Below are 21,602 nucleotides of genomic sequence, written 5' to 3'. Positions count from 1 at the left end.
TGATATATTGTACTAAAATATAGATGCTGTGGAAAAAATGAAAAGCAATTTAAGGATATAAAAACATTAAGCCAATCTTGGCTTAAATATTTACCATTACATTTTTCCACAATATCCACATAAAGGATATTTTAGATGAAATTTCTTTAGTTATAAATGTTATGAATGTGGAAGAAATAACAGTAAAACTGCAGTCTAAAAACATTTCAGCTATATTTCACAATTCTTCAATTCTTCATTTGATAGCATTCTTTAGTTCAATCCTGCTATGTAAAAGCTGTTTTATTCCAAGAGTACAGCATTACTCTTACCGAAGAGAATTGGAAATCACATCTCTGTGCCAAGATACACATCAACCACAAAATGTAAAAACTAGGAAACTAGTTTCTGTAATTTGATTTCAATAAATGTTTGTGGTTTGTATTCCAAAAGTGGTTTGCATTCCTTATTTACTACTATTATTTTTATTAAAATAAAATATCCTCTTCCTACATCATTTTGTATAAGTCTAAAGTGCTGTGTAAACTAATAACAATAAAAGTACTGAAACACCTCATTCACTGATTAAGTAAATTGTCATGAAAATATATTTTGTAGTTGATAATCATTTGATACAAAAGCAGAAACACTTCTGTTTTAGCTATATTATATTTTTAATCTAATTTTTCAAAAATTACAATTTTTTTTAATTGCTAAGATAATTTTATAAGATTTAAACATCAGTCATGAAAATACTAACAGATAAATGAAACAAAAATTCTTATAGAAATGATTAAAAAAAAAATTTCTTCAAAGGATAAAAGATGATTCACATGGTAGTGATGAAATACTATTCTGAATTAATATAATCAAAGTATATTTTAAATTATTATTTGGAGGCAGGATTTAGAGTCAACTGACAGACTTTTGGTCAATTGACTCCACAGACCCTGGTTTGTACTAACTGAGCAAACAATACCAGTTATATATGTTACCGGCCAAACCTGATTTCAGGCCAAACTAGTTTATCCTACGCATGTCAGGATATACTAGTTTAGCCTAGGATAATCTAGTTTGGCCTAAATACTTTAGGCTTAACTAGTTTGACCTAGGCCAAACTGATTTATGTACTACAAATAGGTGCCAGTATAAAAAAAATTATTTTGTGTAATTCGAAATGTCACCACAGTATACCCGGTGGTTACCCCAATGACAGCGCTTCCATTAAGTTGGTTTGGTTAGATTAACAATGGGCAGCTTGCCGGCAGCTCCCCTCAGGGAGGAGTCCGCCAGGAGCACAAAAAGTCCAAAATGCCGCCATTGGGGTTACCTAGGTACACTTTAACCCACCCTGTAAAAATAAATAAAAGATTAAATATTTTATATGTTATACTAAGAAACACAAACAAGTTCATTTTTAATTTTACTTTGACTTTAAAAGTTATTTTTATTATTTCGTTTGAAGTTTTAAAAATATTTTCAAAAGTTAATTACCTTTAACTTTAAAAATGCATGGCTTAATAAAAAAAAATACAAACTGATAAGTACTGATTAGCTTATTTTTATTTTATAGTTTTGTACAAGTGTTGTGTCACTTATAATCAGTACCATTTTTTTATAATTAAGTAGACTATGTTTGAATAGATATTGTTCATCTAATTGATTGCCTTTTAATTTTATTTTAACCATTAATATACTTAAATCAGGCCTGGTCAACCCGCGGCCCGTCACATTAAATTGCGTGGCACGCTAAGCGATATTATATATCTATTAAAACTTTTGTTTTCCGTTTTGTGTATACCAAAACAATTAAATAAATGAAAATTTGCATGTGTCATTGTTATAATGCGCAAGTGCGAGTATGAACTCTTGGTATAACAATGAAATCTTATTCATTTTGTATTTGTTTTACTTTTTTAAATGCGTGTTTGCCTAAATTGTGGCCCATTGTAATGTTATGCTTGATCAAAGTGGCCCGCGAAACAATTTGGGTTGGCCAGACCTGACTATAATAATAATTCTAAATCAGTTCGGCCTAGGCCAAACTAGATTGTCCTAGGCTAAACTAATATATCCTGACACGTGTAGGATAAACTAGTTTGGCCTGAAATCAGGTTTGACCAGTAACATATATATGAAGAAATAAAAAAATAATAAACATGGTATGGTGTTTAATGTGTTTAATTCAATAATAATATTTTTACTCCTCAGCACAACTCTTGATTTAAATAATTAAATATGTATAAATAAGTGCAGTTTTCTTTAATACCATAACAGAAGAATTGAATGAAATACTTTGAATCGCACATTTGTTTTATATTTTTATAGTTGGCACACCATTCCAGTTTCATCATTATTTGTGTCAAAATTTCTCTACAGATCATATATATAGAGTGGTAATAAAATTCTCCCTGGACAATTATTTAAGACTAATACAGTAGAGCATCGATTATCCGACCTCCAATTAACCATCACATCAGTTAACCGACTGTTCTAGTTGGCAAATTTCAAATGTCCGCTAATGATGCAGCACTACAATATTTGGCCATGTCTTGGCTACTTTAATATTATTTTTGTTAAATTTTTCCATGTTTTAACTGGCAACACGGGCTCAACCATGAAAGGGAGGCCAGTATTTAAACGAGACTTAATTTTCTAATTATGAGTGGTTGTTTGTTTTGTGAGCAATAAAATAATTTAAAAATAATTTTTAACGATACAATAGCGACGATTATTATTTTAAAAAAAATTTTTGTTAGGTTTAACATCAATGAAAATTTAACGCGAAATAGTTTAACGATATATACTAATTACATGGGATATACTAATATACTATACTAATAATGTATTTTTTTCATTCTTTTTAGTTATCCGATTTTTTTAGTTATCCGACCAACCTGAGTCCCCAATTGAGTCGGATAATCGATGCTCTACTGTAATACATATAGGCAAAAAGTCTAAGTCTCTATGTCAGTCATATGCTAATTGATGGTTCGAATTACATCTCCAGCCCTTTCATTGAAGAAGACTGTTGTAATCTCAGCCCGTAATGAAATAGAGCAACATTGTCAATTATAATGTTTTAGCACATGAAAAAAAATACATACTGTTTACCTTTTTAGAACATTCTGAAACATGCTATCAAATAAAACAAGTAAATGATTCACTGAACAACACATTGAGTACCAAAGAATCACTATATAAGAAATGCAATGCAGGAATGTATGGGTATGATTATGTTGGCACTGTTCAAATTAAATGCTAAATACCAAAATATCAAATGCAATTTTATTAATTTTATTATTAATAATCAAATGACATTTTATTTAAAATGTCATTTGATATTTTCTATTAAATCGGATCATTTGCTTATCCATATCACTACTAACCTAAACCTAACCACACATTCAACCATTCCCATATTCCATCCATGTTATGCAGTAAAGCATTTAATTGTCCCATTCACTGGCCAGTTCCAGGATTTCACTTCATATTTTGCTACCTTTTAATTGACAATGTCGTCCTATTTTCATTAAGGGCTAAACCTTAACCTTATAAAGACTGAGGGGCAAAAATTTGTATCATCATTTAGTTCATGCTCAACAAAGGACAATCACTGTAGGCCTTTTGCTTATGTTTACTATTAGTTTCTGAAATAATTGGTCAGGAAAAGACTATTCTTACCACTCTGTATAATGGTATTTATTATTCACCAGAAATTTCAAAATCAAGGATGTTATACTTATTAAAAATACCAAAAATTTAGGTTATGATGTTTGTACATTACATTTTACTAAAAAACAAATGATTCATTAAATTAAAGTGTAAAATATCAATTTATTTCAATATTTAGAAAAATGAATGCTATTTTGATAGAAAGTATGTTTATTTCAAGCCTTCTTAACTCATCTTTGGATATGCTTTACAAAAAAAAAAAATAAATAAATAAACTTAAAAGACATTGAAAACTTCAAACCTTTAGAGAACTTCAAATTAGCCTATTTGACATTAATTTAAGAATGTTTTAAAATGCAGTTTTAAAATTATAAAGCCATTTTAGGTTTGTATAATAGGTATAAGATAAACAAACAACAAAAAAACAAATAAAGTGTCATAAGTTATTTGTTTTCTTATGATTCCAATGCCCATTTGATCATCTGTTGCAGCATTAGTTTTTTTGTTTCTAATTTTTTTTCATTAAATTTTTATTTTGCTTATTTATCTTGTAATAACCTAAAATGGCTTTGAACATCAATTGAAGAATTTTTAAATTTGCAATCATGTTTTAATGTATAATGTCACAAGTGCTAGTTTAAAGTTCTACTGAGGTTTGAAGTTTTGAATCTCTTTCACGTTTGTCAAAGTGTAAAAAGGTTGGAAAAATTTACAGATTTCTTTACTGAAATAGCATTCATTTTTCTAAATACCGTATGTAATGTGGAGCTAGAACAAGCAGATGATTAATTTATTCATAAAACTTAAATTTATGTTTTCCAATTTCAACATAAAAGTAATACTTACACACATGTTATTACTGGTGTTTGAACAACTGTACATGCACTAGTACTTGTAACTATGTTATTTGTAACATGAAGAGAAGATGGCAAAAAAGTTTTTTCTGGTGATCTAGGAACAATTACTTCAATTTCATTATCATTACTGTCTAAAGTTGTTGTTGAAGTTAAAGAATTAGATGGAAAAGGCATAGTATCTCCTAAGTCTGTAGGAGTGTCATCTGGCAGCACTGTAGATGTATCATCTGAATTTATTAAATCACTTGATTCAGCAGTAGTTGTGGTAACTGTGAGATCATTTTCCACTGCTGTAACTGGAATTGGTGTATTTAATGAGTCTTGTTCAGATATACTGGTTAGTATAGATGAAGCCTAGAATAAATCAATATAAAATCAAAATTTATTTGAATTGAATTAATTACTTTGTTTGTTGTAAGGAAATTTAAATAAAATTCAAATAAGTGATTCTTTAACATTAAAACATTGAAAGAAGCAAGCAAGTTAGAAAACACTCAGCATTAATATTAGTGTTGGAAAAAAACAGAAATTCTTAAAATTGGTTATCAGTTCAAATTAATTCTATTTTATTAATATTAATAAAGTACTACAGTAAATATTAGCAAAAATTCGTAAATATGCTTGCATCATTTATTACTCCCTCCAAAAAGAAGTCAGTGTTTCTTTTATGTTGATAAATGCTGAAATGTTTAAGTATTTAACAAATAAAATTTAAAAATAATTGCTTTAAAATTAATTCACACTAGTTTTTATGTTGATTTTAATTTTAAAATTTAAACATTTAAAATAATGCTATGCACTCATACTAAAGTCAAAAATGGTACATTGCTGCTTTGTACAAATTTGTAATGTTGTACTACCAGAAAATTTTAGCATATCAGTTATATGAAATCATCTTAAATCTAAGCATGCTTTACAAGTAAAAGTCAAAAATGACAAGTAAATACAATGATATCATAATAATGATATTGTGTTTTGTTTACATTTTATTTTTCATGAAATTTTTTCAAAGTATGTAAAAACTTTTGATTGATTTTAAAAGTAAACATTCTTGTCTGTCAAATTTTATTTTAAATTTTTTTATTTTGCATACAATATTATTTTTATTTTTAAGAAATTTTTTATTTTCCTAATATAAGAAGTCATTTTGTTTTCAAGGTTTCTAAGGCCAATTATTATAATACATGAACTAATGACTATATATTTCACTTTTTTCTATTGTCAGAATGTTTAGAACAAAAAAAAGTCAAAAAATATTTTTTTATTTTTCCTATTTACTGCTTGAAAATTATGAAGATAGAGAGACAAGTGTAATTAAATTTAGTTTTCAGTCAGTTTTTAATTAAAAATTTATAATTTTATCAAAAACTATAGAAGTATTATTTATTTAAATTCAAGAATATAAAATAATAACTACTTAACAAGAGATAATAATTAAAATAAAATCCATTTCTTTATTGTCTACGTAATTTTTTATTAGCCAATAGCCATCAATGAAAAGTGATCAGTGTATGATCAAATATAGGAATGTTAGAGTGCGTAATACAGCACAATAAGCTAGCCAATCAACAATGCTGTCGTAAACTCGTGTTTTAGATATCTGTTGTAAAGAAGAACAACTGCTATTGAAGTTCTAAAAATGATTAACATCAGCTAATCGAGTAGTTGATGAATAAAACTTTGCTGTGGGTCAGAATGTCTACATTTCTGACTAGAATGTTGATTGGATGTTAGAAAACATGTTAGAGCATCAAGGAAACATTAAACACTGTAACACTGTAGATATGTAGACCCCCTTATAACACTGTAGATATGTTCTGGTTTTTATAAATCCATTTTCTACGAGTCCAGCCAATCACAGCCCGGCACATATGCAGTTTACGGACTACGGCTGTTTGAAAGGTTTCTTCCATAAAATTAATCGATTCTAGACTAATTCAACTCAACATTTCCAAAATACGTATAATTTTTTGGGAATAATCTATATAAACTATGCTATAAACAAAAAATTGTAGGACTACTTACCGAGCGTGCACCGTTCAACTACATCATTGCTTAAGCTTGTTTTCGTCGTGGAGCTTGTCATCGAATGGCGCTCACATACTTCCTGATAATTTATTTTTTTTGCAAAAAATTCATTGAACTTTAGAGACATCATTAATATAAATATAATTTTTATGGACATTAAATAATAAATGGTTTTTAGTAGGTCTGCTGCTCATTTAAACTCAACGGTTTGTACAATATCCGTTATTGGTCTAGATTCGACCAATCCTGTCGCGACACGAGGCGATGATGTTTTACCGAATTATACGAGTTTTTTTAGCAGGTTTGTACAAATACTGTCACAATTTTTTCATCGTGATATAGGAATCCAAACTATAGGAACCCGTGTTATAGGGGGGTCGACTGTATTTTAAAAATAATAAAATTTTGTCCACTTGAACATACTTCATTTGAAAATTTTTTTACCTCATTAATAGAGATTTGTCCTTTCTCCACAGACTGTGATGCCTTACGAAATTGTTCTTCAAAAGGATTAACATTTGACAAATCCTGAAACAATCCATATTCTTCTCCTATTTTGATAAATCTTGTAGGAGTAGGTGTCTGATCTATAATAACAGTAATATTAATTTTTAAAAAATTTGTGATTATTATGTTAATTAAAAAAATAAAAAAATTTAATTGTATTTATATATATAGATTGTCTGCTTAAAATGTAAAGAGTGCAAAATTTTCTATCAGTTTTCAATTAATGCATTTTGAATCATTAATTAATTAAACCTTTGAATAGCTTTTGTTCTGTTGTGCAAGATCAGGAGCTGTGGGGCCCCGTTCACAGATTCAGGATGGAAAATATTTTAATTTGTTCAAAGTTCATGAAATCTTTGTAACGTCAAGATTCCTGACACCAGTTAGGAAAGAAAAGAATAATCGCATCCTAACTCATGATAATTTGGAAAAGTTCTACCGATCCAAGTGGCTTATGAATCCAGGAGGGATTTGAGGATAAGATAATAGATCTAGACTGGAAACATTGTTATCATCTGTAAACATATTTATTTAAATTCAAACTATATATATGGTCTAATACATAAACAGCATTAATAAGAATAAAATGAACAAAATTTTCCCATTGACAATCTAATATATGATTTCCCTTAAATCTAACCTGAGAGAGACAGCTTACATTGTTACAGTCAAATGCAATATCTCATTTCTTTTCTTCTGTTTTCTTCTGATGTTGTTGGCAGAGCTGGCCACGTTCTCCTGTATTTGGCAATAAAACTCCTTTTCATTCAGACACCAACTTTCTTGGAAGTTATGTTTCCAATTCCAGCTCAGCCCTGGACGTTAGTGTGAACCCTATTTATAGGCTATTCATCCGACCAATCATTTGGGGCTATTCAAGTCATCTGAGGAGAGAACCAACAAGAAACTTCTTGTAAAGTTGCTATCAAAATTAGCATCTCTCCTCAGGAACTTCCTTCAAAATTGAAAGAAAGTTCATTTGCAACTAACACAAATGTTTCCTGTTTAACAATATTTTAAAATTTTCTATTTAACCTAAAATATTGGCCCCTAGGTTCTCACAGTTGCCATAACTATGTTATTTCATAATAAATGCTTTACGATTCATCATTCACATTTTATACCTCTGGCACTAATGATCTGATCAGTGTACATGATGATTATGTATAAATTTTTAGATTTGGTGTTTATAAATTTTAGTTACTTTCCAATATTGAATAAATTAATATAAAATGCATTTTGTTCTATTTTCCAAAATTACTATATTAGAATTATAGTCTTGAATAATTATTTTCTTTTTCTGCCATATTTGCATTTCTTATCAAGATATTATTATTATTATATTACAGAACCAGGCTATGCTAGAAAATTTATGATCAAATAATTATGTTTATGAACTTTTTTCAATTTAACTATAATGTATTCAATTGCAAAAATGAAATGATCTTGCCCTTCCTTAGAAATAACTTATATTCATAAAATTCAAATATTAAAATACTAGCAGATGAGCCCAGCGTTGTTTGGACAAAAAGTAACAATAGCAAAGATTAAGATTATTAGATTATAGCCAATCTTACCTGTTTTCACCAAGTGCAAGAATTAGATCTCCCTCTTCTGAGACTAATAGAAAATTTTTAGATATCTGCTTACCACGCTGGGATAACGATAATTAAGATTCACAGTATCCACTAACCAGTGCATAGTACCACTAAGTGATGAATAACAAATGTTTTCGTAACCCCTTCTGGGTTTTTCTTCAGGTTTACTAAATTTGAAAAATAAGCTGGATCTTCCTGAATCATTCATAAATATAAATTTGAACATAAAATCNAAAAAAAAAAAAAAAAAAAAAAAAAAAAAAAAAAAAAAAAAAAAAAAAAAAAAAAAAAAAAAAAAAAAAAAAAAAAAAAAAAAAAAAAAAAAAAAAAAAAAAAAAAAAAAAAAAAAAAAAAAAAAAAAAAAAAAAAAAAAAAAAAAAAAAAAAAAAAAAAAAAAAAAAAAAAAAAAAAAAAAAAAAAAAAAAAAAAAAAAAAAAAAAAAAAAAAAAAAAAAAAAAAAAAAAAAAAAAAAAAAAAAAAAAAAAAAAAAAAAAAAAAAAAAAAAAAAAAAAAAAAAAAAAAAAAAAAAAAAAAAAAAAAAAAAAAAAAAAAAAAAAAAAAAAAAAAAAAAAAAAAAAAAAAAAAAAAAAAAAAAAAAAAAAAAAAAAAAAAAAAAAAAAAAAAAAAAAAAAAAAAAAAAAAAAAAAAAAAAAAAAAAAAAAAAAAAAAAAAAAAAAAAAAAAAAAAAAAAAAAAAAAAAAAAAAAAAAAAAAAAAAAAAAAAAAAAAAAAAAAAAAAAAAAAAAAAAAAAAAAAAAAAAAAAAAAAAAAAAAAAAAAAAAAAAAAAAAAAAAAAAAAAAAAAAAAAAAAAAAAAAAAAAAAAAAAAAAAAAAAAAAAAAAAAAAAAAAAAAAAAAAAAAAAAAAAAAAAAAAAAAAAAAAAAAAAAAAAAAAAAAAAAAAAAAAAAAAAAAAAAAAAAAAAAAAAAAAAAAAAAAAAAAAAAAAAAAAAAAAAAAAAAAAAAAAAAAAAAAAAAAAAAAAAAAAAAAAAAAAAAAAAAAAAAAAAAAAAAAAAAAAAAAAAAAAAAAAAAAAAAAAAAAAAAAAAAAAAAAAAAAAAAAAAAAAAAAAAAAAAAAAAAAAAAAAAAAAAAAAAAAAAAAAAAAAAAAAAAAAAAAAAAAAAAAAAAAAAAAAAAAAAAAAAAAAAAAAAAAAAAAAAAAAAAAAAAAAAAAAAAAAAAAAAAAAAAAAAAAAAAAAAAAAAAAAAAAAAAAAAAAAAAAAAAAAAAAAAAAAAAAAAAAAAAAAAAAAAAAAAAAAAAAAAAAAAAAAAAAAAAAAAAAAAAAAAAAAAAAAAAAAAAAAAAAAAAAAAAAAAAAAAAAAAAAAAAAAAAAAAAAAAAAAAAAAAAAAAAAAAAAAAAAAAAAAAAAAAAAAAAAAAAAAAAAAAAAAAAAAAAAAAAAAAAAAAAAAAAAAAAAAAAAAAAAAAAAAAAAAAAAAAAAAAAAAAAAAAAAAAAAAAAAAAAAAAAAAAAAAAAAAAAAAAAAAAAAAAAAAAAAAAAAAAAAAAAAAAAAAAAAAAAAAAAAAAAAAAAAAAAAAAAAAAAAAAAAAAAAAAAAAAAAAAAAAAAAAAAAAAAAAAAAAAAAAAAAAAAAAAAAAAAAAAAAAAAAAAAAAAAAAAAAAAAAAAAAAAAAAAAAAAAAAAAAAAAAAAAAAAAAAAAAAAAAAAAAAAAAAAAAAAAAAAAAAAAAAAAAAAAAAAAAAAAAAAAAAAAAAAAAAAAAAAAAAAAAAAAAAAAAAAAAAAAAAAAAAAAAAAAAAAAAAAAAAAAAAAAAAAAAAAAAAAAAAAAAAAAAAAAAAAAAAAAAAAAAAAAAAAAAAAAAAAAAAAAAAAAAAAAAAAAAAAAAAAAAAAAAAAAAAAAAAAAAAAAAAAAAAAAAAAAAAAAAAAAAAAAAAAAAAAAAAAAAAAAAAAAAAAAAAAAAAAAAAAAAAAAAAAAAAAAAAAAAAAAAAAAAAAAAAAAAAAAAAAAAAAAAAAAAAAAAAAAAAAAAAAAAAAAAAAAAAAAAAAAAAAAAAAAAAAAAAAAAAAAAAAAAAAAAAAAAAAAAAAAAAAAAAAAAAAAAAAAAAAAAAAAAAAAAAAAAAAAAAAAAAAAAAAAAAAAAAAAAAAAAAAAAAAAAAAAAAAAAAAAAAAAAAAAAAAAAAAAAAAAAAAAAAAAAAAAAAAAAAAAAAAAAAAAAAAAAAAAAAAAAAAAAAAAAAAAAAAAAAAAAAAAAAAAAAAAAAAAAAAAAAAAAAAAAAAAAAAAAAAAAAAAAAAAAAAAAAAAAAAAAAAAAAAAAAAAAAAAAAAAAAAAAAAAAAAAAAAAAAAAAAAAAAAAAAAAAAAAAAAAAAAAAAAAAAAAAAAAAAAAAAAAAAAAAAAAAAAAAAAAAAAAAAAAAAAAAAAAAAAAAAAAAAAAAAAAAAAAAAAAAAAAAAAAAAAAAAAAAAAAAAAAAAAAAAAAAAAAAAAAAAAAAAAAAAAAAAAAAAAAAAAAAAAAAAAAAAAAAAAAAAAAAAAAAAAAAAAAAAAAAAAAAAAAAAAAAAAAAAAAAAAAAAAAAAAAAAAAAAAAAAAAAAAAAAAAAAAAAAAAAAAAAAAAAAAAAAAAAAAAAAAAAAAAAAAAAAAAAAAAAAAAAAAAAAAAAAAAAAAAAAAAAAAAAAAAAAAAAAAAAAATGTAGTATAAATGTTAATAACGAGTAGAATCATCATTAAATCTGACCCTATCAAAGATACACAACCCCCTTTTTCTCCTCATCCCCTTGACCTTTAACTACCAAAATTTAAAAGTATTAATGCCTCTTATATACAAACCAACATGCCAAATTTCATTACTTAATCTTTACCCCATCCTGAGATATAAAGCAAAACAGATGCCAACACACACAATTTTTTGTCACTTTTTTACTTTTTTGAATTTCAGGTGGTCTCAAAATGTGCAGATTTGCAAAAAGCTCAGAGGGTCAAATCTGACATGATTCCAATACTTTCCCTTGTTATGTATACATAACAGCCAGGAAAGTAAAATGAGTAAAGTTTATTTCTATAGGAATAATTTTAAACTTAATGTTACATTAACTAAAATAACAAAATATTACTTTTATATGTATACTATATTCCAAAATTTGCAAGTTGGAGTAAGCTGTTTATTTTTGTTTTCCCCAGAACAGTTCTAATTTTAATATTTTGTTAATCTTTACTTAATGTAATGTTAATATAATGAAATTATATCCAAAAGCGCAAAAAAAAAAAAAAAACTTGAAAATATTTACTGATATGAACATTCTTATATATTGTACATTCATTATTTAAGATATACAGTCGATCCCCCTACAACACTGTTGATTTTTCCGTTTTATATGAATTCCATGTTGTACAAGTCACTTAGATTTTACAAATACGTGTGCCGGGCTGTGAACAGTTCTCATATTTGTAAAATCTAAGTGACTCGTACAACATGGAATTCATATAAAACGGAAAAATTAACAGTGTTATAGGGGAGTCGACTGTACCTGATGATGTTCATTAGAAACAGACAAAGACATTATCAGTAAATATTTTTACTCCTTTTACTGGTTTTGGATATATTTGTGTGTACTTTCGTTCCATACAACCAGTTTTTGAAGAAGTGAATGTGTTAATTTAACTGTTTTGTCCATATTCTAAAATCAGATTTAAAATTTCAAATTTCAGATGTTTATTGTCCTATTTTAGTAATGAATATTTATTTTTTATTTTCATAGGAACTCAATCATTTATGATATTATTATAATAGCAACTATAATCTTTTAAGCATTGACCTTGAAACAGATATAGATCCAAAAAGCATTAGAATTTCAATTTTTTTAATTCTATTAAAGCATTTTTTTCTGGTTTTTAAATGTTTAGAATCATTTGTATATTTTTTCAAAACATCAATTTTATTAAAATAATAATTTTCTTACCAGCCACAGTATTTCTAATATTTGATGAATTGAGGTTTAAACGCATTTGATGTCTTCTTTTGTGAACAGTCAAATGATCTTCATTTGTAAAATGCTATAATATAGTTAATATTTAATTTTAATAAAGTTAGAAATACATTTGCAAAAAATTAAAATAGTAATGCATCATTTGATGATTATAATTTAATAAATTCATTCAAATTTACACTACATTTTCATAGTAAAGTTAGTATTTAGGAACAAACCTATACATAATATATCTCTATATACAAATATTATTCCATGATAGAAAGAAAATTTATAAAATCAAATAATTTAACAGGAAAAAATAAAAAATATACATATACAGATACATACATATGATAAAAAGCTCTATCTCTATACTATTCAACATATCTGCACCAAATTTGGCATGAATATTCTTTGATGCAAAAAAAAAAAAAACAACAAAAAAAAAATACCGTTTTGGAACCAACCATTCCTAAGCATTCCTAAGCCCAAGCAAGCATTAACATAACATTACAGTTTCATTATTGTAAACACTTAGTAACTAATATGAACATTTATCGACCTAAGACTATTACATTAATCATTCTATCCCAACCAAACCACACCAATCCCTACCCTCTCGAAAGTACAAGCAATACCAGACACATGCAACTAAATATAAAATGAAAACACTATTTTTCCACTACTTCAATTTATTCCCTTAAATACAGCTGTGTTCTAAATAATTTAACTGAAATCTAATCTAAATATACAAATGTATATACTTGTTTCATGTGTTATTTTACAAAGACTTTGTAGAACTTCATATTATGATAATTAGATCAGAAACAATTACCTACATTTCTAACAAGAAGGCCATATGTTCAAATTGCCAATTCAAAAGAAACTTGGTGAGAATATAGCCCTAAAAACAAAAATGGCTCCTTGTCCAAATAATAGGGCCTATTTCTCAAGAGTTTCTAAAAAACAAGCTCTGAAAATTGAGTATTTACTTGTGAAACTTCCAAAGACTTATCCACTTGGCTATCCCATTCCAAAGAGACATAAGATACTAGGTACTGGAGCTACACTTCATGATGTCATTTCCTGTGAAAACAAAATCTCTATAGATTTAACTGTTTTATGTTGTTAAATAAACATGAGGAATAATAATAGTAATAATCATGCTAATGATATGGTGAAAAAATAAAATAATTATGCTACACATTTAAAAAACAAAATCAAAATTGCAAAGGTTCAAACCTATATTGTGTATCTCCAGTGCCTAGCATCTTATCCACTTGGCTATCACTGTTCCAAGGAGATGTGAAACTTCCAAAGACTTATAAGTTAAACAATCAATTTTCAGAGGCCTGTTTTTTGGAAATCTTGAGAAGAGACACAAACATCTGAGCCTCTTTGTAAGTATAAGTATGTTTCACAAAAAAAAAACTTTTTAACTGTTATAATAAGTTTAATTTAAACAATAAATAACTTATTTTGTTAAGATTAATATAAATACTGTAACGAAATTTTTTCAGATATTTTAAAAAATTAAATTTTTAATCACTCTAAAAATCAAAATATTTAGAATTTAAATCTTGAATATGTTTGGTTACAACAACTTCACTAGTTCTGACAATAAATAAATATCACTCATTGCTTTATTTAAAAAGAATTTTGTCAGAAATGTTACTATTTAAGGTAAGTTTTAAAATAATTTTGGTTGCTTTCAGAGAAACAAATCTGAAATAACACTAGATATATCTGAAAAAACTAAGATCACATGAAAGCCTAAGCATACAACATATGCAAAAAGTTTTTTTCATGTTTATTCTGAAGAAGAATAAAGAATTAATCCAAAAATTGTTATGATATCATAACAGAAAGTTTCAATAAAACAAATATTCTGTAAAAACTGATAATAAAATTTGAAAACTTTCATATAATTAACAAAGAGAACTTGCAGATCATCGTGAACATTATTAAAATTTTTACTGATTTTTACTTAAAATTTCTTTTTATTTTATCATAGTTGAAAAGACGAAAATCCAATTTCACAATAGTGTTATAATTATATCTTTTATTTATTCTTTAATATTTTTTGTCAAGATGTTAATAAATAATCTACAGAAGTATATGATCTCATTAGTAAATACTTGTTTAGAATGTTATTTAGATTAATGATAGATGTTATATTTAAGTATTACTATAGGAAATCTTACTTAAATAATTTATAAGCATTCAATTCATGTATTGTCTGAATATAATCTATTTACATATTGTTTCAAAATTAAAATTCTTATTTTCATGAACTGAAAATGTTTTTTAAACTAACTTATATAAATTTCTTGTTAACTATATCAAAATATTCATTTATCATCTGTTCAGATTGTTTTTTTTTTAATGAGAAAATTTATTAGCTACACGACCAAAAATTATCATTAGGTATGCATATACTTTACAGTTCAAAAATTTTAATCTCGAAATGTGATATTGTAATTATTAAATCTGCTTGATAATCAATCATAGTTTCTTTGAAAGAATTTTATACTTATCAATAGAGTTACAGATGATAAAGAGAGCAAAAATCATTAGATAAAACCTAATATTTCAAACTATTTCACATTTTATGTAAAATTATCATAAATAAAAGATCAAGGACTAAAACACCTGAAATAAAAAAAAGTAATCACAATCAAACAAATTTATAAGAAAATATGCATTTATTTTAATTTAGACAAATATTAATAGATTGATATTTATTGAATAATAAATTTTGATATCCTACATGCCACTAAAGATGTTCATGTGAAAGTTTAGTTAATTTTTGTAATAAACTTTTTCAGTTATTCATTACAGTAGAAGTACCCAGAAATATGTATGTGTATTTGTTTTTATTTCTCATTATTTCAAAATACCAGAAGTTCATCATATACAGCTTTTAGTAAAGCATATTTTCTAAATATCCTATTTAGTTTTAAAGAATATGATATCAAAAACAACATTCACAGAAAATCTGTATCATCTTTTGTATATTCCAAGTAATTCCTATAATCTAGATACTTAGTTGCTTTTAAAATTCAAGAAAGGACATGTCTATGACTGAAAAAAGGAAACAAAGTATACATTAAAAATCTAGGTAAAAAAATAGCTAAAGTTAATTTAACTTTATTGATTAACTAATAAGATTTTCATTAAACAAAACAAATACAAAAAAGTATAATAAATTATAACAAAACTTCTATATATAAATGTAAAATTTTTTGTTTACAAAATTCTCTCACACTTAAACTCTATAATATTCTCTTTAGTTAAAAATGCCAAAGAGCTTAAAGAATTAAACCATCAATTTATTTGAGATCAGGCAATATATAATAAAATTTTAAAAACAAACAATTATTAATGATATTTTAAATTTATTTAATTTAAAATATATGCTCTCCACCTCAAATTAGTAGTACTGGCTTTCCCCTGTACATCATACTTTTCCTTTAACAATAGAGTTGTGCCAGTCACCTACCTAACATCTTTCAGGAAAAAATTTTACAATTGAAATAACATGACTTCAGGTTGCATTGGAGTTTGTAAATAGTTAATTGAGTCTCCTGCCTCTAAGGTTTCCATATCTGGTCTCATCTTTCATCTATATAACTCTGTTCTCATGATTAAGGAAGGACAGATGGATGGACAGATGAGCGAAGTGAGAATTTATAGGTTTACAATTTTTTAAAATTGAAACCCAATGAAGAATTTCTTTTTAGGGAGTGAAATCTAAAATTTAATATGAAAAACTACAAAGTAGCAGAAAGAACAAAAATCATCATCTTGTTTCTTTGAAAATAACACAGGTTTATAATTGCAACTTGACATTTAGAAGATTTTATGGCTCTCACTTGGCTCTAGCACTAAACATCATTCTGAATATTGTGAAGCAATTTGAGGAATAGAGGAACATTGGCCAAATAACGCCCGATATTTTGGAAAAAGTTATGGCAAATGTGACAAAAAAGGATATTTGTGCCATCAAGAAGGTGGTCATTTAAGTAATATCTTATCCTGCACTTAACGGAAAAAGTTTCCAAAAATAAAACTAATTTTTGCATTTTAATTTTGTTTTTGTTCTTTACAAATGAATTTTAGGGACTTCTTGTCCTACCTAGTACATATTTAATGTTAACATTTGTTAATATTAAATGTGTATAATTATTATAATATATATGTATAAATTCAATAATTTATCAGACTAAATGTAAATAAGTAAACTGTCATTTTGCAATATAATTTAACTATAGTAGAAATCCAATATTCACACATTCTTTATTCGCACACTTTGCATATTTGGAGTTTTGTATTTGCAACCATTATTCTGTATTCAAGAAATTAAAATCCACTAATTTGCAGAATTAAAAAATTAATAATGAAACAATACATAAACAATCAAATAATTTAAAGACATTTTATGTTAAATGCATTCTACAATAAATTGTGTTGTTGACTATTAGACCATGGATACTAGCTTGTAATTTCTCATGTTATTTTAACACATGGATGCAACTATTAATGTCACATTTTATATTAGTATGCATTATGAATGTGAACATTGTTTTATTTGCAATTTTAGTTATTTTTTTTTTATCCTTATAAATCATCATCATCATAATATAAAAACCACAACAGATAAAATACTGAAAATGGCTAAAGAAATTGCTTAATGTTTCTTAAAGACAAAGCTCACGTACAGAGAATAAAAATTCAACAAATATGGATGCTTGCATGTTTATTATAAATACAGTAAGATAGATTAAGAAAAACAGAGATATAGATTAGAAACACTATAGTAAAATTTTTTGTAAGAAAATATACTATGTTCTAATCCTATATTTTTCAATGTATTTATTTTTCCATATTCACAATTTCCGCATTTATGAGAGTTTTGCAGAGCAACCAACCATGATTATGGATATTCTGTTGCATATGTTTTTTAGCATTGGTAGTTTATTTATTGTTTGGTATTAATAATATTAATATGAAAACACTTCTACTAGTTATTTTGATAATATACTAAAAACTTAAAATTCACAAATTATTTTATTATTAAAAACTTGTTAAAAAAACACAATATTCTTATTAATATATTACAGAATAAACATTTCAATGAATGTATTTATTATTTTATATTTAATGAAATAATCTAGAAACATACTTCCAGTATATTTTTACTTATAGGTTATATTTAAAATTGATATTCAATCATACTTGTTATATTTTACAAACGCTATCTTTAAAAACATCTCGATACTAATAAATGACAGATGCCATTTTATAGTAATTAAAATGATCTTACCATTCCACAACCATCAATATTACATGCAAATGGCTTGTTATCATCCCCCATATTATACAAATTTAATTTGTTCCAGCATATTATGATGAGATTACACCTGTAAAATATATTTTTATTAATAAATTATAATATTAATCAAAAATAAAGTAACTTTATAGCAATTATATAAACTGAATTTTTTACATAACAATACTTAAATGTATCAATTTAAAAATGTAGCCTAAAAATAATCGCAAAAAGTTACATCATATTTCAAATTTATATAAAGATTAACACTATAAAATTTGTTGAATAGATTATGATAATGTCTTTTTATTTACCAAGGAAAAGCATTTGAGTCAAATTATATATATGAGATCTTCCAAATTTTTTTTTATTTGACTTCTTTATTATTCAGGTTTGAAATATTTTGTTATTTTAATTAATGATAATTCAATAATTTGTCAAACCAAATCTTTAAAATCAGAAAAACTACTTTCATTTTTAGAAAAATACATAGTTATTTAATTAAATTAATTAACATGCTATGAAAGAAGCTAATTATTTTCAAATCCACTAGAATCTAATCTTAATGTTGCATGAAATATGAATACGCCAAGAATTGTTGAGATGAATATTCACCAAAAGAGAAATTTCAAGCTGGCTTGGAGTTGATTCAGGCTAGAATTCAAAATCTAAACTGTAAACTGGTTCACTACTAATATGAGTGATAGTGAAGATAACTTGTTATTTGGATTTGCTACTGTTGTATAAATGCGTGATATTTCTCAAATTTCTAAACAGCAATAGCATGGAATGCATCATCTTTTTGTCTCTTAAAAGAAATGACTAGATTCACCAAGTAATAAAATTGTATAATGCACAATAGACAGTGGTTATCTTTTTTTTTTTTTTTTTTGTATTTTTATATTCTGCANTTTTCATCGTGGAGCTTGTCATCGAATGGCGCTCACATACTTCCTGATAATTTATTTTTTTTGCAAAAAATTCATTGAACTTTAGAGACATCATTAATATAAATATAATTTTTATGGACATTAAATAATAAATGGTTTTTAGTAGGTCTGCTGCTCATTTAAACTCAACGGTTTGTACAATATCCGTTATTGGTCTAGATTCGACCAATCCTGTCGCGACACGAGGCGATGATGTTTTACCGAATTATACGAGTTTTTTTAGCATGTTTGTACAAATACTGTCACAATTTTTTCATCGTGATATAGGAATCCAAACTATAGGAACCCGTGTTATAGGGGGGTCGACTGTATTTTAAAAATAATAAAATTTTGTCCACTTGAACATACTTCATTTGAAAATTTTTTTACCTCATTAATAGAGATTTGTCCTTTCTCCACAGACTGTGATGCCTTACGAAATTGTTCTTCAAAAGGATTAACATTTGACAAATCCTGAAACAATCCATATTCTTCTCCTATTTTGATAAATCTTGTAGGAGTAGGTGTCTGATCTATAATAACAGTAATATTAATTTTTAAAAAATTTGTGATTATTATGTTAATTAAAAAAATAAAAAAATTTAATTGTATTTATATATATAGATTGTCTGCTTAAAATGTAAAGAGTGCAAAATTTTCTATCAGTTTTCAATTAATGCATTTTGAATCATTAATTAATTAAACCTTTGAATAGCTTTTGTTCTGTTGTGCAAGATCAGGAGCTGTGGGGCCCCGTTCACAGATTCAGGATGGAAAATATTTTAATTTGTTCAAAGTTCATGAAATCTTTGTAACGTCAAGATTCCTGACACCAGTTAGGAAAGAAAAGAATAATCGCATCCTAACTCATGATAATTTGGAAAAGTTCTACCGATCCAAGTGGCTTATGAATCCAGGAGGGATTTGAGGATAAGATAATAGATCTAGACTGGAAACATTGTTATCATCTGTAAACATATTTATTTAAATTCAAACTATATATATGGTCTAATACATAAACAGCATTAATAAGAATAAAATGAACAAAATTTTCCCATTGACAATCTAATATATGATTTCCCTTAAATCTAACCTGAGAGAGACAGCTTACATTGTTACAGTCAAATGCAATATCTCATTTCTTTTCTTCTGTTTTCTTCTGATGTTGTTGGCAGAGCTGGCCACGTTCTCCTGTATTTGGCAATAAAACTCCTTTTCATTCAGACACCAACTTTCTTGGAAGTTATGTTTCCAATTCCAGCTCAGCCCTGGACGTTAGTGTGAACCCTATTTATAGGCTATTCATCCGACCAATCATTTGGGGCTATTCAAGTCATCTGAGGAGAGAACCAACAAGAAACTTCTTGTAAAGTTGCTATCAAAATTAGCATCTCTCCTCAGGAACTTCCTTCAAAATTGAAAGAAAGTTCATTTGCAACTAACACAAATGTTTCCTGTTTAACAATATTTTAAAATTTTCTATTTAACCTAAAATATTGGCCCCTAGGTTCTCACAGTTGCCATAACTATGTTATTTCATAATAAATGCTTTACGATTCATCATTCACATTTTATACCTCTGGCACTAATGATCTGATCAGTGTACATGATGATTATGTATAAATTTTTAGATTTGGTGTTTATAAATTTTAGTTACTTTCCAATATTGAATAAATTAATATAAAATGCATTTTGTTCTATTTTCCAAAATTACTATATTAGAATTATAGTCTTGAATAATTATTTTCTTTTTCTGCCATATTTGCATTTCTTATCAAGATATTATTATTATTATATTACAGAACCAGGCTATGCTAGAAAATTTATGATCAAATAATTATGTTTATGAACTTTTTTCAATTTAACTATAATGTATTCAATTGCAAAAATGAAATGATCTTGCCCTTCCTTAGAAATAACTTATATTCATAAAATTCAAATATTAAAATACTAGCAGATGAGCCCAGCGTTGTTTGGACAAAAAGTAACAATAGCAAAGATTAAGATTATTAGATTATAGCCAATCTTACCTGTTTTCACCAAGTGCAAGAATTAGGTCCCCCCTCTTCCAAGACTAATTAGAGAATTTTTAGATATCTGCTTACCACACCAGAATAACAATAAATAAGACTCACTGCAACCACTAACTGGTGCATATTACTACTAAGTGATAAATAATAATAAATGTTTTTGTAACTCTTTCTGTGTTATTTTTTGAATTTATTAATCCTGAAGAACAAGCTGGATCTTTCAGAATCATTCATAAATATAAATTCAAACATAAAATTGAACATTAAGACGAAGAGTTCGAATAAAGCAAACTTATGTGCATGCGTTCCTTGTATCAACTTTATATAGCATGGAACACTAAATATCATTGATAGTTTTTAAAAGGGTCTAAAAATATGTTCAATTTTCTGCATAAATGCAAAAAAGGCATCTAAACTAGTACAGTAGAAGCCAAGTTCTTCGGGATAATCCTTAACCCTCTCTCTCTCTCCTCCGCAGTGGGAATTTCGAAAAATCCCTTCTTAATGTTCATTCTCATGGTATACATTATTAAACACAATGAAAAATGCAAAAAACTGCATCTAAAAAAGTATAATAGAAGCCAAGTTCTTCACAGTAAGCCTTAATCCTGTCCCTTTCCCCTGTGGGAGGATTTCAAAAAATCCCTTCTTAGTGTACATTCTCATGATGTACCCGAACTGTGTACCAAATTTCAACTTTCAACACCTAACCGTTTGGGCTCTGCACTTATTATTATCAT

At 24.4% G+C, this 21,602-nt stretch overlaps 2 protein-coding genes across 3 annotated transcripts in view; both read right to left on the bottom strand.

The window, feature by feature from the left end:
- The window catches only part of LOC111619050 (cyclic AMP-dependent transcription factor ATF-2-like), a 33,268-nt gene extending 15,246 nt beyond the window's left edge, over positions 1–18,022 (bottom strand). For both annotated transcript variants that reach the window (XM_023360694.1, XM_023360695.1), the window contains exons 1-4: positions 17,898–18,022; positions 12,563–12,656; positions 6,984–7,126; positions 4,501–4,865 (exon numbers count right to left, since the gene is read on the bottom strand). In XM_023360694.1, coding sequence (XP_023216462.1) covers positions 4,501–4,865; positions 6,984–7,126; positions 12,563–12,656; positions 17,898–17,948 — 653 coding nt within the window. In that variant the 5' untranslated portion in view covers positions 17,949–18,022. The remainder of the gene's footprint in view (positions 1–4,500; positions 4,866–6,983; positions 7,127–12,562; positions 12,657–17,897) is intronic.
- Positions 18,023–18,104: 82 nt separating this feature from the next.
- The window catches only part of LOC111619039 (cyclic AMP-dependent transcription factor ATF-7-like), a 52,010-nt gene continuing 48,512 nt past the window's right edge, over positions 18,105–21,602 (bottom strand). The window contains exons 4-5 of the mRNA XM_023360678.1: positions 19,161–19,365; positions 18,105–18,117 (exon numbers count right to left, since the gene is read on the bottom strand). Of these exons, the coding sequence (XP_023216446.1) occupies positions 18,105–18,117; positions 19,161–19,365 (218 nt within the window). The remainder of the gene's footprint in view (positions 18,118–19,160; positions 19,366–21,602) is intronic.

Source organism: Centruroides sculpturatus, unplaced genomic scaffold (assembly GCF_000671375.1).
Source record: "Centruroides sculpturatus isolate CEXI.00-Female unplaced genomic scaffold, Cexi_2.0 scaffold97, whole genome shotgun sequence".
Lineage (NCBI taxonomy): Eukaryota > Metazoa > Arthropoda > Arachnida > Scorpiones > Buthidae > Centruroides > Centruroides sculpturatus.
Note: the sequence above shows the minus strand (reverse complement) of the source record. Positions and strands in the feature narration are given on the sequence as shown.